Here is a 16,433-nt window from a genome sequence, read left to right on the forward strand (position 1 = left end):
CTTTACATTTAAATTTTATGCAAATTATATCACTTACAATTTTAAACCAGCAAAATTTTCGGGACTAAATGTGATATCACTTTTAGGTCTCAGAGTAGGTAAAGGTGTGCAACATCTTTAGGTGCTTATTATGATGCAGATTTATGGCTGGCTAGTTCGTTTGACTATTAAACCTATTCTTGAACCAATTTTTAAAAAGTTTTGGATGCGTTTCTTGATAAAAGCAGGGTAAACATTTGCCTGACATTCAAAATATAATAATTATAAGTCTTTAATGTTTATATAAATATTTATAGAATGTCACACTCCAACTACCAGATTTACACTGGTCAATAAACTAATAATTTAAATTGTACGGCTTTTGCCTAATTCAGCAAATAGCAAATAATAGTTACAATGGGACCTAGTTTTGCCTCACAAAATATGAATTATTAATTAACTGCGTTAATATAAGACATTGTACCATTATAATGTATTATATAAATTCGTCTCATATTGTTATCACAATATATTAAAAGGTAGGAAGAACATCTATAAACTAGTAATTCATGATTTTTATTAGACGCCCCAAGATCTACTTCTGTCTACACTGTTATGTGCGCCTCCTATAAAATATAAATTTAAGAAAAAATCAAAATAGGACAATAATAATAATAAATATATCGATCATTAAACTAAGTGATCAGAAGATTATTATAAAGCAAAATGAAATATATATATATAGAATTGTATTAAAAATATGCTGACATCATTCCTACGTGTATGAATTTGCAAAACATTATTCGCACTGTGAAGGAGGCGCTTTTGACTTGTTTAAAATGTTAAAACACAAATATAAACTAAAAAAAAGCGTTGCCATATTTACTGTCAATGATGAAACTCTATAACTGTGACTTTATGCATTGTCCAGTATTGGCATTTCAAACATCATGATCTTAAGTACGGTTATTTAATCAAACTCTATTAATAATCAAAACGTTGGCTAAGACATACAGTAATAATTTATTTACAGCGTCAACAAATATTTACCGTCAAATAATAAGACGTTTTTCTGGCAATGCTCTTTTTTATGAATAACTTAAATTTTATCGTTTTATTGTGAAAAAAAAGAAACACAAATACAAGAATGGTTTTTGCCTCAGATTTCCCGAGACTTCTGTTTCGACGCATTATGTTTTTATATTCTAGCAAAACAGAGTTCCTTATAAATATTTTAAAAGTCGTTTAACATAAAGAGATTCTTAGATATTTTATTATCACTGTCAGCACCATTTTATGTAATAAGCTAAATTACATTTTTTATAGTAATAATATTAAGAATAATCTATATAGAAATTGAATAATAGTTTTCCACTTCGACGAAGCTTATATTGTAGATTTAAAATTCCGCATTTGAATGACCAAATTTATGCTTATTTCATATAACATAATACTAGAAAGAGACTTTAATAAATATATAATATATTGGTTTTTCGTAGCCTTTGGTGGTAATTAATTTTACAAGGTGGCAGCTACTGACTAGTTTTGATTATTAAGAATGTTGGTAATAAACCACCCATTAAAGGTTTGTGTACAAATGTACCTTAGGCATAAAAGTAACACCATAATAGGTGAAATAAGAACTTTTTGACAACATGATCATGCCCTGTTATTATCAATTGAAGTAACCGTCTTTTTGCAAAAGCGTTGAAAGCCGATTTTCATGCATAAAACTATTGAAACAACAACGCAAAAAATTATGGTAAAAACCCTCAATTTTTATAATAATATGTTTATTACAATAATACAAATAATGTAAAGTTTAATGTGTGAACTAAAAGTTATTAAGATTATGCAAGTACAATAAGATACACAGAAAGAATGTTCCTTTGTTTAATCCGATTGATTGATTATAACCTGTAACCTAAAACAAATAGTTAAAATTATTTGTGAAAATTGATGTTAAAACAGCTGAATTTCAACGCTTTTGTACTTAATATAAAAATATGTATTTATTTCAATTAATTTTATGTAATTGTTGTTTAATAAAGATCCTCTATATTGATTTTTATATTTGTTACATGCATTTAATTATTTTGTAATTGAAATTGTTACGATATCGATAAATTGAATAAACTAAATAATAGTCTTATTTGTTTTTGTCAAAGTTCCATCATTTTTCTCCGTTTCGTTCTGTTTCCAAGTATTTTTGTGCAATAGAACGAATGGTCGCTACGTGACATAGGGTGACTACAAATAGTAACCAATCTAGGTAGATCAAGGATCTAAAGTTACATCGAACATCAAAGTTACATAGAAGCACAAAGTTTATAATACCAGATTAAACATGCTTTATAATAATAGTCATGACTATGAATTTCAAACCGCGTTTTCAACTAGTAGGCATAGACTATGACTGGGTCTGATGGAGGTGGAACATTTGGACGTCCACACAATTTCAAAATTTAATGAATTATGGTGTAATCAATATTTAGGGTAAACTATAAAACTATTTCGGGTCGTAGACCTAAGGCTTAAAACAAAATTGTACAGCTTTGAGATGAGGTGAAGTGAAACTAAAATTTAAGGGTTAGTCCATCTTTTCCCCTTGGAATATAATCCCCAGAGGGTAGAGATGTCCAAGTATAAAAATCCTTGTGAAAATTCTAACAACGTTCTAGTTTTGTACAGTCGTGCCGACAGCAATTTATATTAAGAAGATTAAGTCCGTATGCTTTGTTTTTGCTCTGTTAGAGCCGTGAGTTGTCGTACTTAAGTACTAAGGTATTTTAAATAAATTAAATTCATTTTTTTCCTCTTATTTGAGATTGTGGCACTTCTTTATCATTAATTTTATCGAAACATTTAAACGCTTTGTTAGAATGCTTGGCAGAATTTTTAAGGTGACTTTATCAATGTTGCTGAGATTGTAGCTGTCACCTGTCGCTGTCAATGTCAAATTAAATAAAAGTAACAAAGTGGTGTTGTAAAATTCGGAAATAAGTAAATATTTGTTATTTTTCAAATTTATTCCTATTAAAAATCCTAAAGAAGTGAGATAATTTGTAATCACATAATAGCTGACAATGCCTAGTCAATATGAAGAAGAACGTGTTTGGGAGGGATCAAACCACAATCAGTACGAAGTTCGTAATTTATTTAACTTGCTGCAAATTTACCTGTACATTTTTATATTAAATACTATAAAGTAATCATTTCATTTAGGAAGAAGGTGGAGAAGATGTTATTGACAATCCGGAAGAAGTGCTTCAAGAATGTTTGGAAAAGTTTAAAACACCCGACTACATCATGGAACCCGGCATATTTGGCCAGCTAAAACGGTACTTTCAAGCTGGAGGGAATCCTGAGCAAGTTATTGAACAATTATCAATAAATTATAACGGCGTAGCTCAAATGGCAAATTTGTTAGCTGAATGGCTTATTCTTGGTGGTAAGTCTTGAAAAGAATTTTTGTTTATTTAATCAACCAATTGAGATATCTTGTCGTGATAGTGTTTTTCATTGTTAATAATACTAATTACATACATGTTGTAGGTGTCAAAGTGACGGAAGTACAAGCCATGGTGGAAAATCACCTTAAGGATATGATTTTAAAGACATTTGATCCCAAAAAAGCTGACACAATTTTCACTGAAGAAGGTGAAGTAAGTATTTTATTAGATATGACTATATTTTAATTATGATTCAAATATAAGCAATAACAAATTTAAACATGTCAGCTGTTTTTTACCAAGGTATTATGATGTTACAAATATGCAAATAACAGATGCATACTTCAATTATTGCATTATGGGGTATAAAATCAAAAAGTGACAACTAACATGAACAATTATACTGAGATTTGTAAAACAAAAACCTATTATGTCAATAGAGAGGGAAAAGGGATAGAAAGCATAAGGGTCACAATTCTGCTCCTAATTTTGGAATTTTGGCAATCTTTGCTTCTTGTATTCCATCTATATCTGTCTACATGAATACAATTGTTTTCAGACACCAGCATGGTTAACAGAAATGATTGAACATCCAACATGGAGGTCTTTAATATATAGGCTGGCTGAAGAATATCCTGATTGCCTCATGTTGAATTTTACTATTAAGGTAATTTTTTTTTATCTTGAATAATTCAAAAGTAAAGCAAAACCTCTGCTGCTGCTCAGCTCTTTGGGACTGAAACTTTTGATTTATATAATGTTGGTATACTCTTTCAATATTACAAGTAATTCTTTGTATTAATTCCACAGCTTATATCAGATGCTGGTTTCCAAGGAGAAATCACCAGCATATCAACTGCTGCACAACAAATAGAAGTGTTTTCAAGAGTTCTCAAATCGTCTATTGTGGGATTTCTTCAGAGTTCTGATGACTGGCAGAATAGTGTAAATGAATGTGCTGTATGTTGCTTTCTCTTATTTTTTTCAATTACAATATATCTAAATTGTTATGTTGTGTAGTTCAAGATAAGCATAATGTTGTCTACATTGTCAATATTGACTGATATTTTTCATTTCTAGAAAATGGTTTGCCATGGAGCTCAAACATATGTGTACAGCCAAGTTATTGTTCACATTTTATCACAAGAGCCAAGAGGTGGGGCAATTATGAAGAGACTGGCACAAGAGATTACTCGGTGTGCACAACAAAGGTAATATAATAAAAGGTTGTATATTAGAATCCCATGGCATATGTTTGATTCCTATATTTATTTGGTAACTTTACAATGGTTCGTCATATCTTGTTGAGATTTGACTTGGGTATAAAATATAGTGTTTTTACAGCGGTCATGATGTAACTCCAATCACCCTAGCGCTGACACCAGGCGAGTCATGGCGAGGCGCACGCACTGCGCTTGCCGCCATGTTGTCACGTGATGCACTCAACCCTGCTGATATATCGGTACTATTCCGCGCCTACACGCAACCTGAACCGCCGCCGGTGCATTTGTTAAGAATACCACAGTTTCTAGGTACTTGATTTTTTTTTCTTAAATACTCAAAAACCTAATATTCCTGTGCTTGACTGACTTAGAAATAAATGATAATTTGAAATCCAAATTTTTAATTTTAATTATCAAACCATTATCAATAAAGAAACTTGTTTTCCAGAACTGCTTGTGGACTCCTTGTTTAAATCAGGTTCCAAGTTAAATCCTGAGCACAAATCAAAGTATATGTATTTACTAGCATATGCTACAAGTGTTTGTGAAGGAGTGACTCCGGGCAGACCTATTAAAGAGGAGTTGAAAGCCACAGTACAAGCAATTGAAAAGATACACACAGTATGTAGCAGTTCTGCTAGCTCAAGTGAACTTATTGCAGAATTACCTACACTGTATCATTGTATCAGGTAAAATTGTCTTCTTTCTTTTATATTATTGACTGTTGAATTTTTATCTAATCAAAATTACGAAAACCATCATATTAAATAATTAGTAGTAAAATCTGATACCTATTCAAACTATAAGTTAGTTTGACTTTTAGCTTTGGTTAAATACAATATATATCAGAAAGTGGCTTAGGTTGTATGTGTATCAACTTTGCGGAATTTCATTATTACATGTTGATCGTGGTAACAAAACAATGCAAAACAAACTGTACTTAAATTTCTAATGCTATTAGTCTATTCTTTGATACTTATATTACTATTGTCTACAGGCCATTTTATCTTACTTTGTAACAGATTTCCCGTTGTTGGAATGGGTGTTCTTGTGTGGGTAGAATGTGTTGTGACAGAACCTTCCTACTTCAAGCTGTGCACAGAACATTGTCCTGTACACTTGGCATTGTTAGATGAAGTGGCTTCCTGCCATCAATTACTACATCACAGGCTATTGAGATTGCTCATACAACTTTTTGAATCCCCACAAGATGAACTGGAAATTTTAGTACAGGTAGGTTCATTTTTGTTCGGTTGCAGGTAAAAAACCATTGAATGAAAAATTATTATTTATTACTTCTATATAAGGCATTTAACGCAGACAAAAAATGGGCTTAAGTAATTTCCCCACACATAAGCTTCCCTCTTCTATATGTATGCAATATACTTAACAAAAGAAATAATATTTACATATATATTACAGTTGGAATTGAAGAAAATGCTTCTCGATCGAATGGTTAATTTGCTGAGCCGCGGCTGCGTAGTGCCCGTGCTCAGATACATCAAACAGTGTTGGCAGCGTGGTGATACTGATATATCACTAATAAGATATTTCATTACAGAGGTAAATTCACCTACATCAAGTGAAAGGAGTCTGAAAATTGTAATACCAAAAATAATTTCATGACTATTCGTAGGTTCTCGATGCAATAGCGCCGCCTTATACACAAGAATTTGTACAATTAGTTCTTCCTATGGTCGAAAATGAGGAAATCACTGGAACTATGCGAGCAGAAGGCGAAAATGACCCCGTGTCAGAGTTTATAGGTATTGTTCCTTATTATATATTAATATTAATTTTTAATTTTAAGCATATCTAATGTGACTTTTTTATTTTCAGTTCACTGTAAGGCGCATTATGTAGTAACATAATTGAATTGCTGCCGAAAATAATACTATTTAAATAAATTATGTATGTATTTTATTTCATCAAAATGCTAAAATCCCCTATTAGCTTTTCTTTCATAATATCTCTTGAGAGCTTGTTCAAACACTTCTCCTACAGTACGTTTTTTCCATATATCAATTTTCTTAACAACTGGCGGCTCGAGTTTATCCTTAACTTGTTCATTAGTTTCTTCACTCTTTACAGTTTTAACTTCCTTTTCTGGAGAAGTATCCTGTTTACTAATGTCTTTTTGTTTTGCAGATTTTTCTTCATCATTTTTGCTCTTATCATTTTCTTCATCACTTGAATCATCATCAATAGAAAAGTCTGAATCTGCGTCAATGTTGGTATCAATTTGCTTAGATTTCTTTGAATTCCTAATTTCTTCAAGATTATATCTATTAATTTCTTCATCAGAATCATCAATCTCCCCTTCAGACATATTTTTGTGATCTGAGGACTTTCTTTTTCTGTAATTCCTCTTTTTACTTGTATGTGTTTTATCAATATTGCTGACCTTGATTTCGGATTTTTCATCTTCAACCTTCACATCACTACTTTGTACTTTTTCATCTTTAATATCTGGTTTGTCGGTTCCTAACTTTTGCTCATATAAATGCCGATAGAAACCACCTGAAAATAAACATCGAAAGTTATTAGAACATATTCCTGTCCATATCATAATTCAGTCCTTGCCTTATTTTTCAAAGCAATAGTAAACAGTCTATGTCATTTTAAGCATTAACAATTACCTAGATCTTTTTGTTTAGTTACATCTCCTATACTCTCCAAATATTCTTCATATTTCTCTTTTTCTTCCTCCTTTCTCAATTCTTCTAATTTCTGTTTATAAGCCGAAGTCACAAAAACTTCTTTGTCTGCAAACTCATCTCCCTCTTTTTCCCTTTCTTTTTGTATCTGAAACACAAAAATGTATTGTTATAAGGCAATTACTACTTAATACTTTGTTGTATTTTTAAGACATTATAACAAATACATAATAGTAGATATTTAATTTTAATCAAATCAACCCATTAGCCATGCAAAATATGTGCCAAAAGCAAAAAATCTTGGTATGTTAACTTAGTATTATATATATTATATAAGTATAATTACTTGTCTTTCTAATCGCCGTTCATTTTCAATCTTTCTCTTGTTTGCCGCTTTCATCAAATTGTCTATATATTTTGGTTTCTTTTGTTCTTTACTCTTTTCTTTTTTCTCCTCCTTTTTACTTATCATAGAGTCATATATTTCATCATACTGGTACACAGTAGGATCTTCATTTATAGCTTTTTCCTGTGATATTTTACTCTGAAAGATTAAAAATAATTCTTTACTATGCACAGTTAATACATAAAAAAGGAAAATTTATGTCAAAACTATGAAAATAACATTAATAGGCTATTTCCATTAGAAATATTAAAATGTATGTAAATATTTTAAGTGTACTACATTTTTCGTTATTGAAATTAATGGGTATAAAATGTTTTAGTACAATAGTATTAGAATAACAAGTGATAGCAGATCAGTTTGAAAACACTTTTTGATAGTATTGATAGCATAGATAATTGATAGCACTTTTTATGAAATTAATGTAAATATGAAACACAGTTGACAGTAAAATAATTAATACCTGTCTATTTATGTTATCACTCGGTCTTAAAAGAACTAGTTTTTTCTTAGGTTCTTCATCAGAATCTGTGTCATCACCAAAAACATTACGAGTAGCCTGAAAGGTGGGTTGTTTAATTTTAGATTTTTCTGATAAAATCAGACCATATCTGTAAAGAAAAGATTTTTGCGTAAGTTGATTGATTAATTAATAAAAAGTATATAATACTTAACAACATATGAGAATATTAAAACACGCACTTTTTGTTACTATCCATGACTTATTCAACTTAATTATCTACATACGTAAACTAGTACCAAACAACATCGACTTGAGATTAAATTCGATTTAACTTTAGTCTGAAATGTGTATACAAAATCGTATACAGTAAATAAGAAATGCTATACAAAATAAAAATGGTAAATGTCACTGTTACACAAATGTATCCGTGAGTGACGGTTAATTTCTTATAATTTTATGACCTGGTAACGTAGACCTTTAGGTCATAGTGACAGCATACTCTTTGGTGACAGTTAAAAGGTAGTGTAGTCAAAGAGTAAATAAAGTCATCTTTGCTGTGATAGACAGGACATAATTTTTTATTTAAAGTTTTGGAAAACATAAGAATTCATTTTTACAGGATTATGCAAATGAATTAAATATTCTTAACATTAAAAACAGTTTTATTTTACTAACTTTACTACGAAATTATAGATATTTCAACAAGTTTCTTGAATCTTTACTTTTTGAATATTTCTTTTTGTATAAATATACAATATTGCTCGACAGTTCGGGAAGAGTTCATATTTGGTTTTTACAATGCCTCTTGCAATTCTTTTGGCGACAGGTTCTTGTTCGAGCATCATTTGCAAAGCCTTTTCTTCATTGATTTTGTTAAGTTCATCCGCCCTTATTTTAAGGTCGCACCTGTCAGCTCCATCTACCTGAAATGATATTTCCTAATTAATTAATTTTTAGTATTTAGTTTGTATTAATGTATCATTTATCCTAATATATACCAAATATATATTGATCCTTGAATTTCAAATGGCATATGAACGCTATTTCGGTTTTATTTTTAAATAGAAAGAGAAGGATGACAATTTCTAGAAATAAAAGTGTTACCACTGTTGAGATTCGCCGCAAAAGCTTTCCTAGAGTTTAATAAATGATTAAAAATATACCTTGCATAGAAATGACAGTTCAAAATTGTTGTCCACCTGCGGCCACTGTTGCTGTAATACACTTTTCTGCCAGTCAATTATAGCTGTGTTATTGTTTAATCTGTTAGGCGCCGATAAAAATCCTGCCCACAATTCTGAGCAAAAATGTGGCGTGACCGGTGTCAACATTATAATTAATGATGCAAGTGCTAGTTCATACTCCTTACTGTTAGCTATTACTTCTGCTGGTACATTGTTCTGCAAAATTAATTATTACAATAACTCCATAACAGTTTTTTTTAAATGAACAAAACGGCGCACACACTGAGATTTGACAGGCATATACACATCAACTATTCTATTAAATAATGATCTTTCATAATGTTATACTTACTCGTAATACATTTGTCAAGCTCTGAAATCTTGAGATTCCAACACTGAGTTTTTGGGTGTATTTGAAGTGATATGTTGCAGTTGCATTAAAATAGTTTCTTGCATTCCAAATTTTTGTATCCAAATCTTCCATTTCTTTTGACATATAGTTTTGCCTAATATCTGGATTATTTCTGTACTTAAGAAAATCCCTAATAGTTATCCATAAGCGGTGTTGCCAGTTTAATACACCTGGAAGAGCTGCAATAAAGCATATTGGTTACATTAATTAATAAAGTAGATTAAAAGAGACAATACAATTTTTAAATGTTAAAAACACATACTTGCATCAGACCAATGTCTACTTGTAGCAGGGGGCACATCAGCCAGCATTAGTAGCCGTGTTGTGTCACATCCATAGCTGGTCAGTAACCGTTTAGGGTTTTCACCATTATATTTAGATTTACTCATTTTCTCCCATTGAACTAAAACAGGTTCACCAGTACTTTTTTCTTTGTACTCTTTACCTACTTTTTCAACATCTTCTGGGGGTATATACTTTCCAGATGCTTTGATTTTGTAACTTTGTCCCATAATCATCCCTTGAACCAGAAGTTTCTTGAAAGGTTCTGGCTCCATGGTCCATCCAAGAGAATGTAGAAAATAACTCATAAACCGAGCATAATATAAGTGCAAAACTGCATGTTCTTTACCACCAATGTAACAATGAACAGGGGTAAAATCTTTAATTTTTTCTTTACTGAATGGCATATTTATGTTGTCATGATCCAGAAATCGATAAAAGTACCAAGAAGAATCAACAAATGTATCCATTGTGTCTGTTTCCCTTGTTGCAGTACCTGAACATTTTGGACATTGACATGTCATCCAATCTTTCATATTCTTTAATGACGGGGACCCAAATTCAAGTGATTCATTCTCAGGTAATGTTATTGGAAGATCATTATAGGGTACAGGAACTATGCCACATTTAGGACAATGAATAATTGGTATAGGAGTGCCCCAATACCTTTGTCTAGATATCAACCAATCTTTAAGCTTAGAACTAACAAAATGTCCTCCAACATTTACACTTAAAGCTATATCTATTGCTTTTTGATTTTCATTGTCTATATTTATGTTTTTAGTTGCTTGTTCAAAAGAAATTCCAAGATCTAGAGATATTTTTCTATCTTCAAAATCTATAGAAGGACATGCTATATATACTTCCTGTCCCTCAGGATAATTGACATTGTTGGTAACATATATTGGCATTTCACAATTTGTTACTGGATTAATACATTTGATTATTAAACTTTTGTCTTTTAGGTATTCATCTAGAATAATATTATCTTTTTGCATAGTTAAGAATTCCCCATGTAGGAGCTTGTATGGTTCCGAGGTCCACACATCAAAAGATTTTACAATATCACCTACTGTGACTTTAAATGTTACTGAAATCCCATTGCATTCTCCAATCCAATGTTTTTGAAGGTTGATGATGTCCTTCCAGTTCTCTAAATTTTTGTTATTCAGACCATCATACAGCTGTTTAGCATATTTTGTTGTTTTGATAAACCACTGTGTAAGAACCTTTTTTTCAACTTTAGCACCTGATCTCCATGAACAGCCATTATCATCTACTTGTTCATCTGCTAACACTGTTTTGTCTACTGGATCCCAGTTCACCTTTGCCTGCAAAAAAACAAGAACAATTATTTCTGGCCTATATTAGAAAAGTGGTCTACATAAATGCATATATCTAGGCCACAACAAGATATGAATGAATATAATAAAACAAAAAAATGTAGTAGTAACACTTGCCTTACTTTGGTAAGCTAAGCCATTTTCAAATAATTTTAGAAATATGTATTGTGTCCATTTGTAATAGCTGGGGTCACATGTGCTTATTTCCTTATCCCAATCAAAGTTAAAGCCTAAATCAAAGAGTTGTTCTTTCATTGTAGAAATATTAGACTTTGTCCAGTTCTGTGGAGGAATGTTACGTTCTAAGGCTGCATTTTCTGCAGGTAAACCAAATGCATCCCATCCTATTGGATGTACAACATTTTTTCCATTCATTCGATGAAACTTTGCAATTGTATCGGATATAGAATATACTCGTACATGGCCCATGTGCAAATTCCCAGATGGATAGGGAAACATTGGCAGCACATAATATGGTGCATCATTAACATTACTGTTTTTACTTTGAACATTTTTACACCAATGCTTTTCTATTTTTAACTTAGTTTCTGTTGAGATATCTTCGTTCTGTAATAAAAATACAGAAAATATTAATTTAAGGATAAATGGGTAGAGGTTAATTTGGGAACTTTTTATATTAGCTATAGAAATAAATATTTGCTTATTTATCCGTACCCACAGCCCAAGACTACCATTGAACCTTTTGCAAATTTTTAATGATCCACGCCGGAGATTTAATACACATCCTGGAATCCTCATCTTATATGGAAAACGAAGACGACTTAGAGATACTTGCATTTAATAATTGTATAGGTTTATATCAATTTAACGCATTCTAAAGTTAGTGTATGAATAAGTATGAACGTAAAAATTATATTTATTTTGCATATTATTACCACCAAATGCTGGAACTCAAATTACAAAAAAATATCAATATTCAATGACATTGACAGGAAAGACAAATGTCAGAGTCGTCACTGTTACTGTCGTTATCTGTCAACTGTCATGTAGGTATTTTTAACTGTCCATGGATTTTATTTACTCTTTGCGATACACTCCATGACAAACCATAGACGATGAATCAGACACCAAATTTATCTCCTATTTTATTTGCATTGTATTGCATTGTTCTGCATCATTCGATGTAATTGCGTTATTTCATTATAATCAGATCGTATTCTGGATCTGATTGAAGTTAAACTATAATAAGACAGTAGGCCTTAGTTGCCTCATTGCACCCATTTTTAAAAGTTAATTCGCGATGGCTAAACCAAAAACAGAAGATGCTTCTGAAGAAGCGAAGAAAATCGTCGATGACGCAAAAAATTTTATCGAAAAAGCTATAGGAGATATTGGAAAAACTTCTGCAACAAAACAACTTATTTTGGGAACTGCGTCAGGATGGTACACGATTTTTAATTATATGCCTTTTCTCCTTTACTCGCTATACAGTGACTAATGCCGCAAATCGTATTTTTAGGATTACCGGTTTTATAACAATGAAAATCGGTAAATTTGCTGCTGTTGGAATTGGTGGTGGTGTCATATTGTTGCATATCGCCAGCCAAAAAGGCTACATTGATATCAACTGGGATAAAATCAATAAAAAAGTAGACAAAATCAGCGACAAAATTGAGAAAGAAGCCACAGGAAAATCTCCAGATTGGTTTGAAAAAGTAAGACAAAAGATATATTTTTTTACTTATTTGGCATATGTCTTGGCCGGTTTAAATAAAATTTCTTTAAAACAGCCTGGTTTCAGGGTATTGCATGGGCTTTCATCATAAATTTATATTTTTTGCAAAAGTTCTTTTTGTTGCAGGTAATAACATTTGTCAAAGATAATTCCTATTATTCAGCTGGCTTTACTGGTGGATTCTTTTTTGGAATAGCATCATCATGAAATTTAAAATTTGTAATTAATTTAACAGTGAGTTTAAAATTTTATTAAGCCGGTCAAGTCGAAAACTTATTGCATTTCTCCATAAAATATATTTAGATATGAAGTGTATATAATTTTTTAACAAATTGTAAAGGTTTTCAACAATTGAAAAAAAGTGTCTTAAGAATTAGACCTATATTCTAAGTATGGGGCAGCAATGCAATAACATAAATATTTAAATAATTCTATTACAGGTAGAGAGATTTGTGGATCGTAAAATTGACAAAGCTGAAGATTTGTTAAAGAAAAAAGAGAAAAAGGCAAAGAAATGGTTTAACAATTTCACTGGCGATGAACACTACAAAGCAACTGAAACGCACATATTTTTAACATCCTTTGTTGCTGGCATGGCCATTGGCCTTCTTTGTGGAAAATAAATATTCATTTAGTACACTCATTAAACAATTTATCCTTACAGTAGATCTGTTTAACTTTATAATTAGATTTGTGATCTATGTAGTATGCATAAGAAATGTAATTGATTTAAAATATATGTTACTTTCAGTATTGTTAATCTTACTAATTGTGCAATAAATACAACTTATAATCTGTGGTTGTTTATTATGTATGTGTTTTAGTATAATTCATAATAATTTTAGTATAATATTGTGGTCAGTGTTTTGATGTTTATCTGCCACAAAGTCACCTATAAAAATAAACCATGTATACAATAAAATTATATGAAAATTTAGTTTTTATTGTTAATGACTGTGTTAAATAATGCCTATTTTTATAATTAAAAAAAAACTTATAACCCCAAACACCCGTCATTGATTATTACTTACTAATCTTCATGTTGTGCAATCAATGTAAAATACTATATTTTAGTTACTTTGCAATATTAAGATAACTCAATTATGTATTTGTCCATAAGTGTAACGCAAACAGTTGTTTTCTTCAACAATCAACCTTATCAAAATGCTGGTGACCTCCAAGTGAATGCCAGTCTTTTCAATTGACAATTACATTTATATGATAAAGGTTAACAACTTTATAAGACAATTTTTATGTTTAAGTCTCCTTGCATTCTCTGTTGGAATATTGTTGACAGGTAGGAGGCTATTCAAGGATGGGAATTTACCACATCAATAATTTAGTTGTAATATAAAATGTTTGAAGTATGAATAAAATATGACCCATAAATGTTGCAGTACACATAGTAGAAATAATTATTTACAACAGTTCTCATTCCATTTCTTTATTAGTGATATAAAATTTATACAGCTCTTTAGGCTCCAAGCTTTCCAAAAAGGTTCTGTAAGATCTTATGTAATTTCTTTTTATGGTAAGAACAGCACTCTGGTAATGTCTCTTCTTGTAATCTGGTAAAGATTCCCAGTTTGTACCATTTTCAGCTTCAGGTCCCAGCAATAAAAATAGTTCTTTGCCAGACCTATATGACAGAATAATATGTATTAAATCATATAAAATATACAAAACTGTTTTTAACTAACATGGCAAAAACATGTTCAAAAGAATGCAAATTTTCATTAAAATGGCTCTACAAAGAGGTAGATATTCAATGATAATAACCAAATAAATAAAACTTACATGAACTGAGTTAAAGGGAAGTAGATACACCTAGTACTACAGAGATTGGATTTTTTTATTGCTGATCAAGTAATGGATTTGTGACAATAATCACAGTAGTACATACATTACCCTTGGTGGAATTGGTTCAGGTAGTTTTTCTTGCATGAAAAATTGATCTTGAGTTATATTACTTTTTTCATTTATAAGACTTGAAACTTGTTGATCTAGTGAAAAACTGATATCTGACCTGAAATAACATTTATTTTAAATAAATTATGGGTGTGATAATATTATAAATGGAAGAGTTTTGATTGTTTGAGACAAACTTAAAAAAAATTTTTTTGCCAAATCTGTAACTGAACTAGTTAAATAACATACTTAATGCCCTACTTTTTAATAAACAAATTAACTGAACAATAAATAAAGTTTTTGTAATTTAATGTATTACTTAACTTACATTTTGTTATCATCTTTATCAACATTAGTAATTGTGCTTGTATTTTGTGGTATATTTTCCCGTACACTTTCATTAAAACTTATTTCAACCCGATTTTGTCCAAGAATGTCACTATTATTGCTGTTTTCAGGTCTGGAACTATTAAAAAATACATGATAATTATAAGTGTGCCCTATATATAACTGTAGTTACAATAGATGCAAGTTGCATATTGCACTCTGATAATGTTTCATATAATTTAAATTTTTATTTAAACTGCATAATCACAAATATTTAACTATTATCTACAATAGGAGGTAGTAAAAGTTGACTTACTGATTTTGATTTTTTTTTCTAAGATAAGGCTTTACTTTTTTAAGGGAAGCTGCAATTTTTTGCTTATGATCTGCTATAACTTCATTGTGTTTAGAAATGAATACCTGTTTTTCATCATCATTAAGCGAAAGCCAAGATTTGGTTGCCTCTTTTAAAAGTTTATGATTCTAAAAACACGTTTTAAGTAAATTCATCTTTATCAGGCTTTAATGGATTAAAAAATTGTACGTAAGTCATACCTTTTTAACATTTTTGTCCAACGAGTGTCGTTTATTACAATAAAAATGAATATATAAATGTAATGGCGATCGAGGAATGGGTTCAATATTCTCCATTTTACTATAATTCGGTCCAATAATTATTTTAAGCTTTACAGCTAGATCTGATGTAAAAAATCAAAATATCTGTTAAGTTAACCCACAAAATAGTAAACTTGGATATAATAAGAATTGTATTTGTAATCTTTAATGGAATAATTTAGAAAAATTCTGAAACGTACCAAGCCACATAAATGGATAAAATTTATGAAAAAAGAATACGACGATAAACGAGCATTTTATTTATTTTCTTTAAGTTGTTGTTTTTATTATTCACTCAAAAGAGCAGGCAAAGGAACTAAGCCATACAGCCTTGTCTTTTTTATTTATTTTCTTTAAGAATCTGATAATATAGTGGCGACATAGACATTTGACAGGTTGAGTCAGCCTGATTGACAATAAAAATAAAAAGCAAAAAGCTAACATTAAAGACAAACTTTCTTGCAGTCAAATCATAAGTCTATTAATGTT

The 16,433-nt window shown here is 30.5% G+C and overlaps 5 protein-coding genes across 6 annotated transcripts; 2 read left to right on the forward strand and 3 right to left on the reverse strand.

The window, feature by feature from the left end:
- The first annotated feature begins 2,934 nt into the window (after positions 1-2,934).
- Positions 2,935-6,564, forward strand: TH1 (negative elongation factor complex member TH1). Its single transcript, XM_013321685.1, has 12 exons — positions 2,935-3,125; positions 3,205-3,430; positions 3,535-3,644; positions 3,991-4,098; positions 4,242-4,391; positions 4,512-4,642; positions 4,776-4,963; positions 5,103-5,343; positions 5,677-5,887; positions 6,077-6,217; positions 6,291-6,420; positions 6,494-6,564. The coding sequence occupies exons 1-12, from the start codon at positions 3,066-3,068 to the stop codon at positions 6,523-6,525; spliced, it is 1,728 nt and encodes a 575-aa protein (XP_013177139.1). The 5' UTR covers positions 2,935-3,065; the 3' UTR covers positions 6,526-6,564.
- On the reverse strand, positions 6,558-8,610 carry LOC106124737 (nuclear speckle splicing regulatory protein 1). The gene is made up of 5 exons (XM_013321686.1): positions 8,417-8,610; positions 8,178-8,325; positions 7,658-7,855; positions 7,294-7,459; positions 6,558-7,174 (listed from the first exon to the last, which is right to left on the reverse strand). Exons 1-5 carry the CDS (start codon positions 8,431-8,433, stop codon positions 6,591-6,593), a joined length of 1,113 nt encoding a protein of 370 aa, XP_013177140.1. The 5' UTR covers positions 8,434-8,610; the 3' UTR covers positions 6,558-6,590.
- Positions 8,611-8,821: 211 nt separating this feature from the next.
- LeuRS-m (Leucyl-tRNA synthetase, mitochondrial) lies at positions 8,822-12,337 on the reverse strand. The gene is made up of 6 exons (XM_013321754.1): positions 12,074-12,337; positions 11,516-11,965; positions 10,036-11,386; positions 9,714-9,952; positions 9,341-9,577; positions 8,822-9,100 (listed from the first exon to the last, which is right to left on the reverse strand). Exons 1-6 carry the CDS (start codon positions 12,194-12,196, stop codon positions 8,876-8,878), a joined length of 2,625 nt encoding a protein of 874 aa, XP_013177208.1. The 5' UTR covers positions 12,197-12,337; the 3' UTR covers positions 8,822-8,875.
- A 105-nt stretch (positions 12,338-12,442) lies between these two features.
- LOC106124400 (FUN14 domain-containing protein 1A) lies at positions 12,443-13,889 on the forward strand. 2 transcript variants are annotated; one of them, XM_013321028.1, is made up of 4 exons: positions 12,443-12,802; positions 12,879-13,074; positions 13,221-13,328; positions 13,535-13,889. In XM_013321028.1, the coding sequence occupies exons 1-3, from the start codon at positions 12,660-12,662 to the stop codon at positions 13,299-13,301; spliced, it is 420 nt and encodes a 139-aa protein (XP_013176482.1). In that variant the 5' UTR covers positions 12,443-12,659; the 3' UTR covers positions 13,302-13,328; positions 13,535-13,889. The 2 variants fall into 2 exon arrangements, with proteins under 2 accessions (XP_013176482.1, XP_013176481.1); XM_013321027.1 differs by lacking the exon at positions 13,221-13,328 and having other exon boundaries at positions 12,444-12,802.
- A 633-nt stretch (positions 13,890-14,522) lies between these two features.
- Positions 14,523-16,365, reverse strand: LOC106124398 (uncharacterized). The gene is made up of 6 exons (XM_013321025.1): positions 16,145-16,365; positions 15,885-16,027; positions 15,646-15,812; positions 15,331-15,468; positions 14,998-15,120; positions 14,523-14,733 (listed from the first exon to the last, which is right to left on the reverse strand). The coding sequence occupies exons 1-6, from the start codon at positions 16,152-16,154 to the stop codon at positions 14,526-14,528; spliced, it is 789 nt and encodes a 262-aa protein (XP_013176479.1). The 5' UTR covers positions 16,155-16,365; the 3' UTR covers positions 14,523-14,525.
- Positions 16,366-16,433: the final 68 nt, after the last annotated feature.

The sequence above is a fragment of the Papilio xuthus genome, unplaced genomic scaffold (genome assembly GCF_000836235.2).
Source record: "Papilio xuthus unplaced genomic scaffold, Pxut_1.1 DF825946.1, whole genome shotgun sequence".
Taxonomy (NCBI): Eukaryota; Metazoa; Arthropoda; class Insecta; order Lepidoptera; family Papilionidae; genus Papilio; species Papilio xuthus.

Excerpts from the sequence above, each read along its gene's own strand:
- TH1 (XM_013321685.1), top strand. The coding sequence starts at position 3,066 with ATGCCTAGTCAATATGAAGAAGAACGTGTTTGGGAGGGATCAAACCAC. Across the intron at positions 4,099-4,241 it reads TGTTGAATTTTACTATTAAG|CTTATATCAGATGCTGGTTT; the intron begins GTAATTTTTTTT and ends TTAATTCCACAG. Across the intron at positions 4,643-4,775 it reads ACTCGGTGTGCACAACAAAG|CGGTCATGATGTAACTCCAA; the intron begins GTAATATAATAA and ends GTGTTTTTACAG.
- LOC106124737 (XM_013321686.1), bottom strand. Across the intron at positions 7,856-8,177 it reads GTGATAACATAAATAGACAG|AGTAAAATATCACAGGAAAA; the intron begins GTATTAATTATT and ends TTAATCTTTCAG. Across the intron at positions 7,175-7,293 it reads AACTAAACAAAAAGATCTAG|GTGGTTTCTATCGGCATTTA; the intron begins GTAATTGTTAAT and ends GTTTATTTTCAG.
- LeuRS-m (XM_013321754.1), bottom strand. The coding sequence starts at position 12,196 with ATGCAAGTATCTCTAAGTCGTCTTCGTTTTCCATATAAGATGAGGATT. Across the intron at positions 11,387-11,515 it reads GCTTAGCTTACCAAAGTAAG|GCAAAGGTGAACTGGGATCC; the intron begins GCAAGTGTTACT and ends GTTTTTTTGCAG. Across the intron at positions 9,578-9,713 it reads GCTTGACAAATGTATTACGA|AACAATGTACCAGCAGAAGT; the intron begins GTAAGTATAACA and ends TTAATTTTGCAG.
- LOC106124400 (XM_013321027.1), top strand. The coding sequence starts at position 12,660 with ATGGCTAAACCAAAAACAGAAGATGCTTCTGAAGAAGCGAAGAAAATC. Across the intron at positions 12,803-12,878 it reads TTGGGAACTGCGTCAGGATG|GATTACCGGTTTTATAACAA; the intron begins GTACACGATTTT and ends TCGTATTTTTAG. Across the intron at positions 13,075-13,534 it reads CTCCAGATTGGTTTGAAAAA|GTAGAGAGATTTGTGGATCG; the intron begins GTAAGACAAAAG and ends ATTCTATTACAG.
- LOC106124398 (XM_013321025.1), bottom strand. Across the intron at positions 15,813-15,884 it reads TGGACAAAAATGTTAAAAAG|AATCATAAACTTTTAAAAGA; the intron begins GTATGACTTACG and ends ACGTGTTTTTAG. Across the intron at positions 15,121-15,330 it reads GATAAAGATGATAACAAAAT|GTCAGATATCAGTTTTTCAC; the intron begins GTAAGTTAAGTA and ends ATGTTATTTCAG.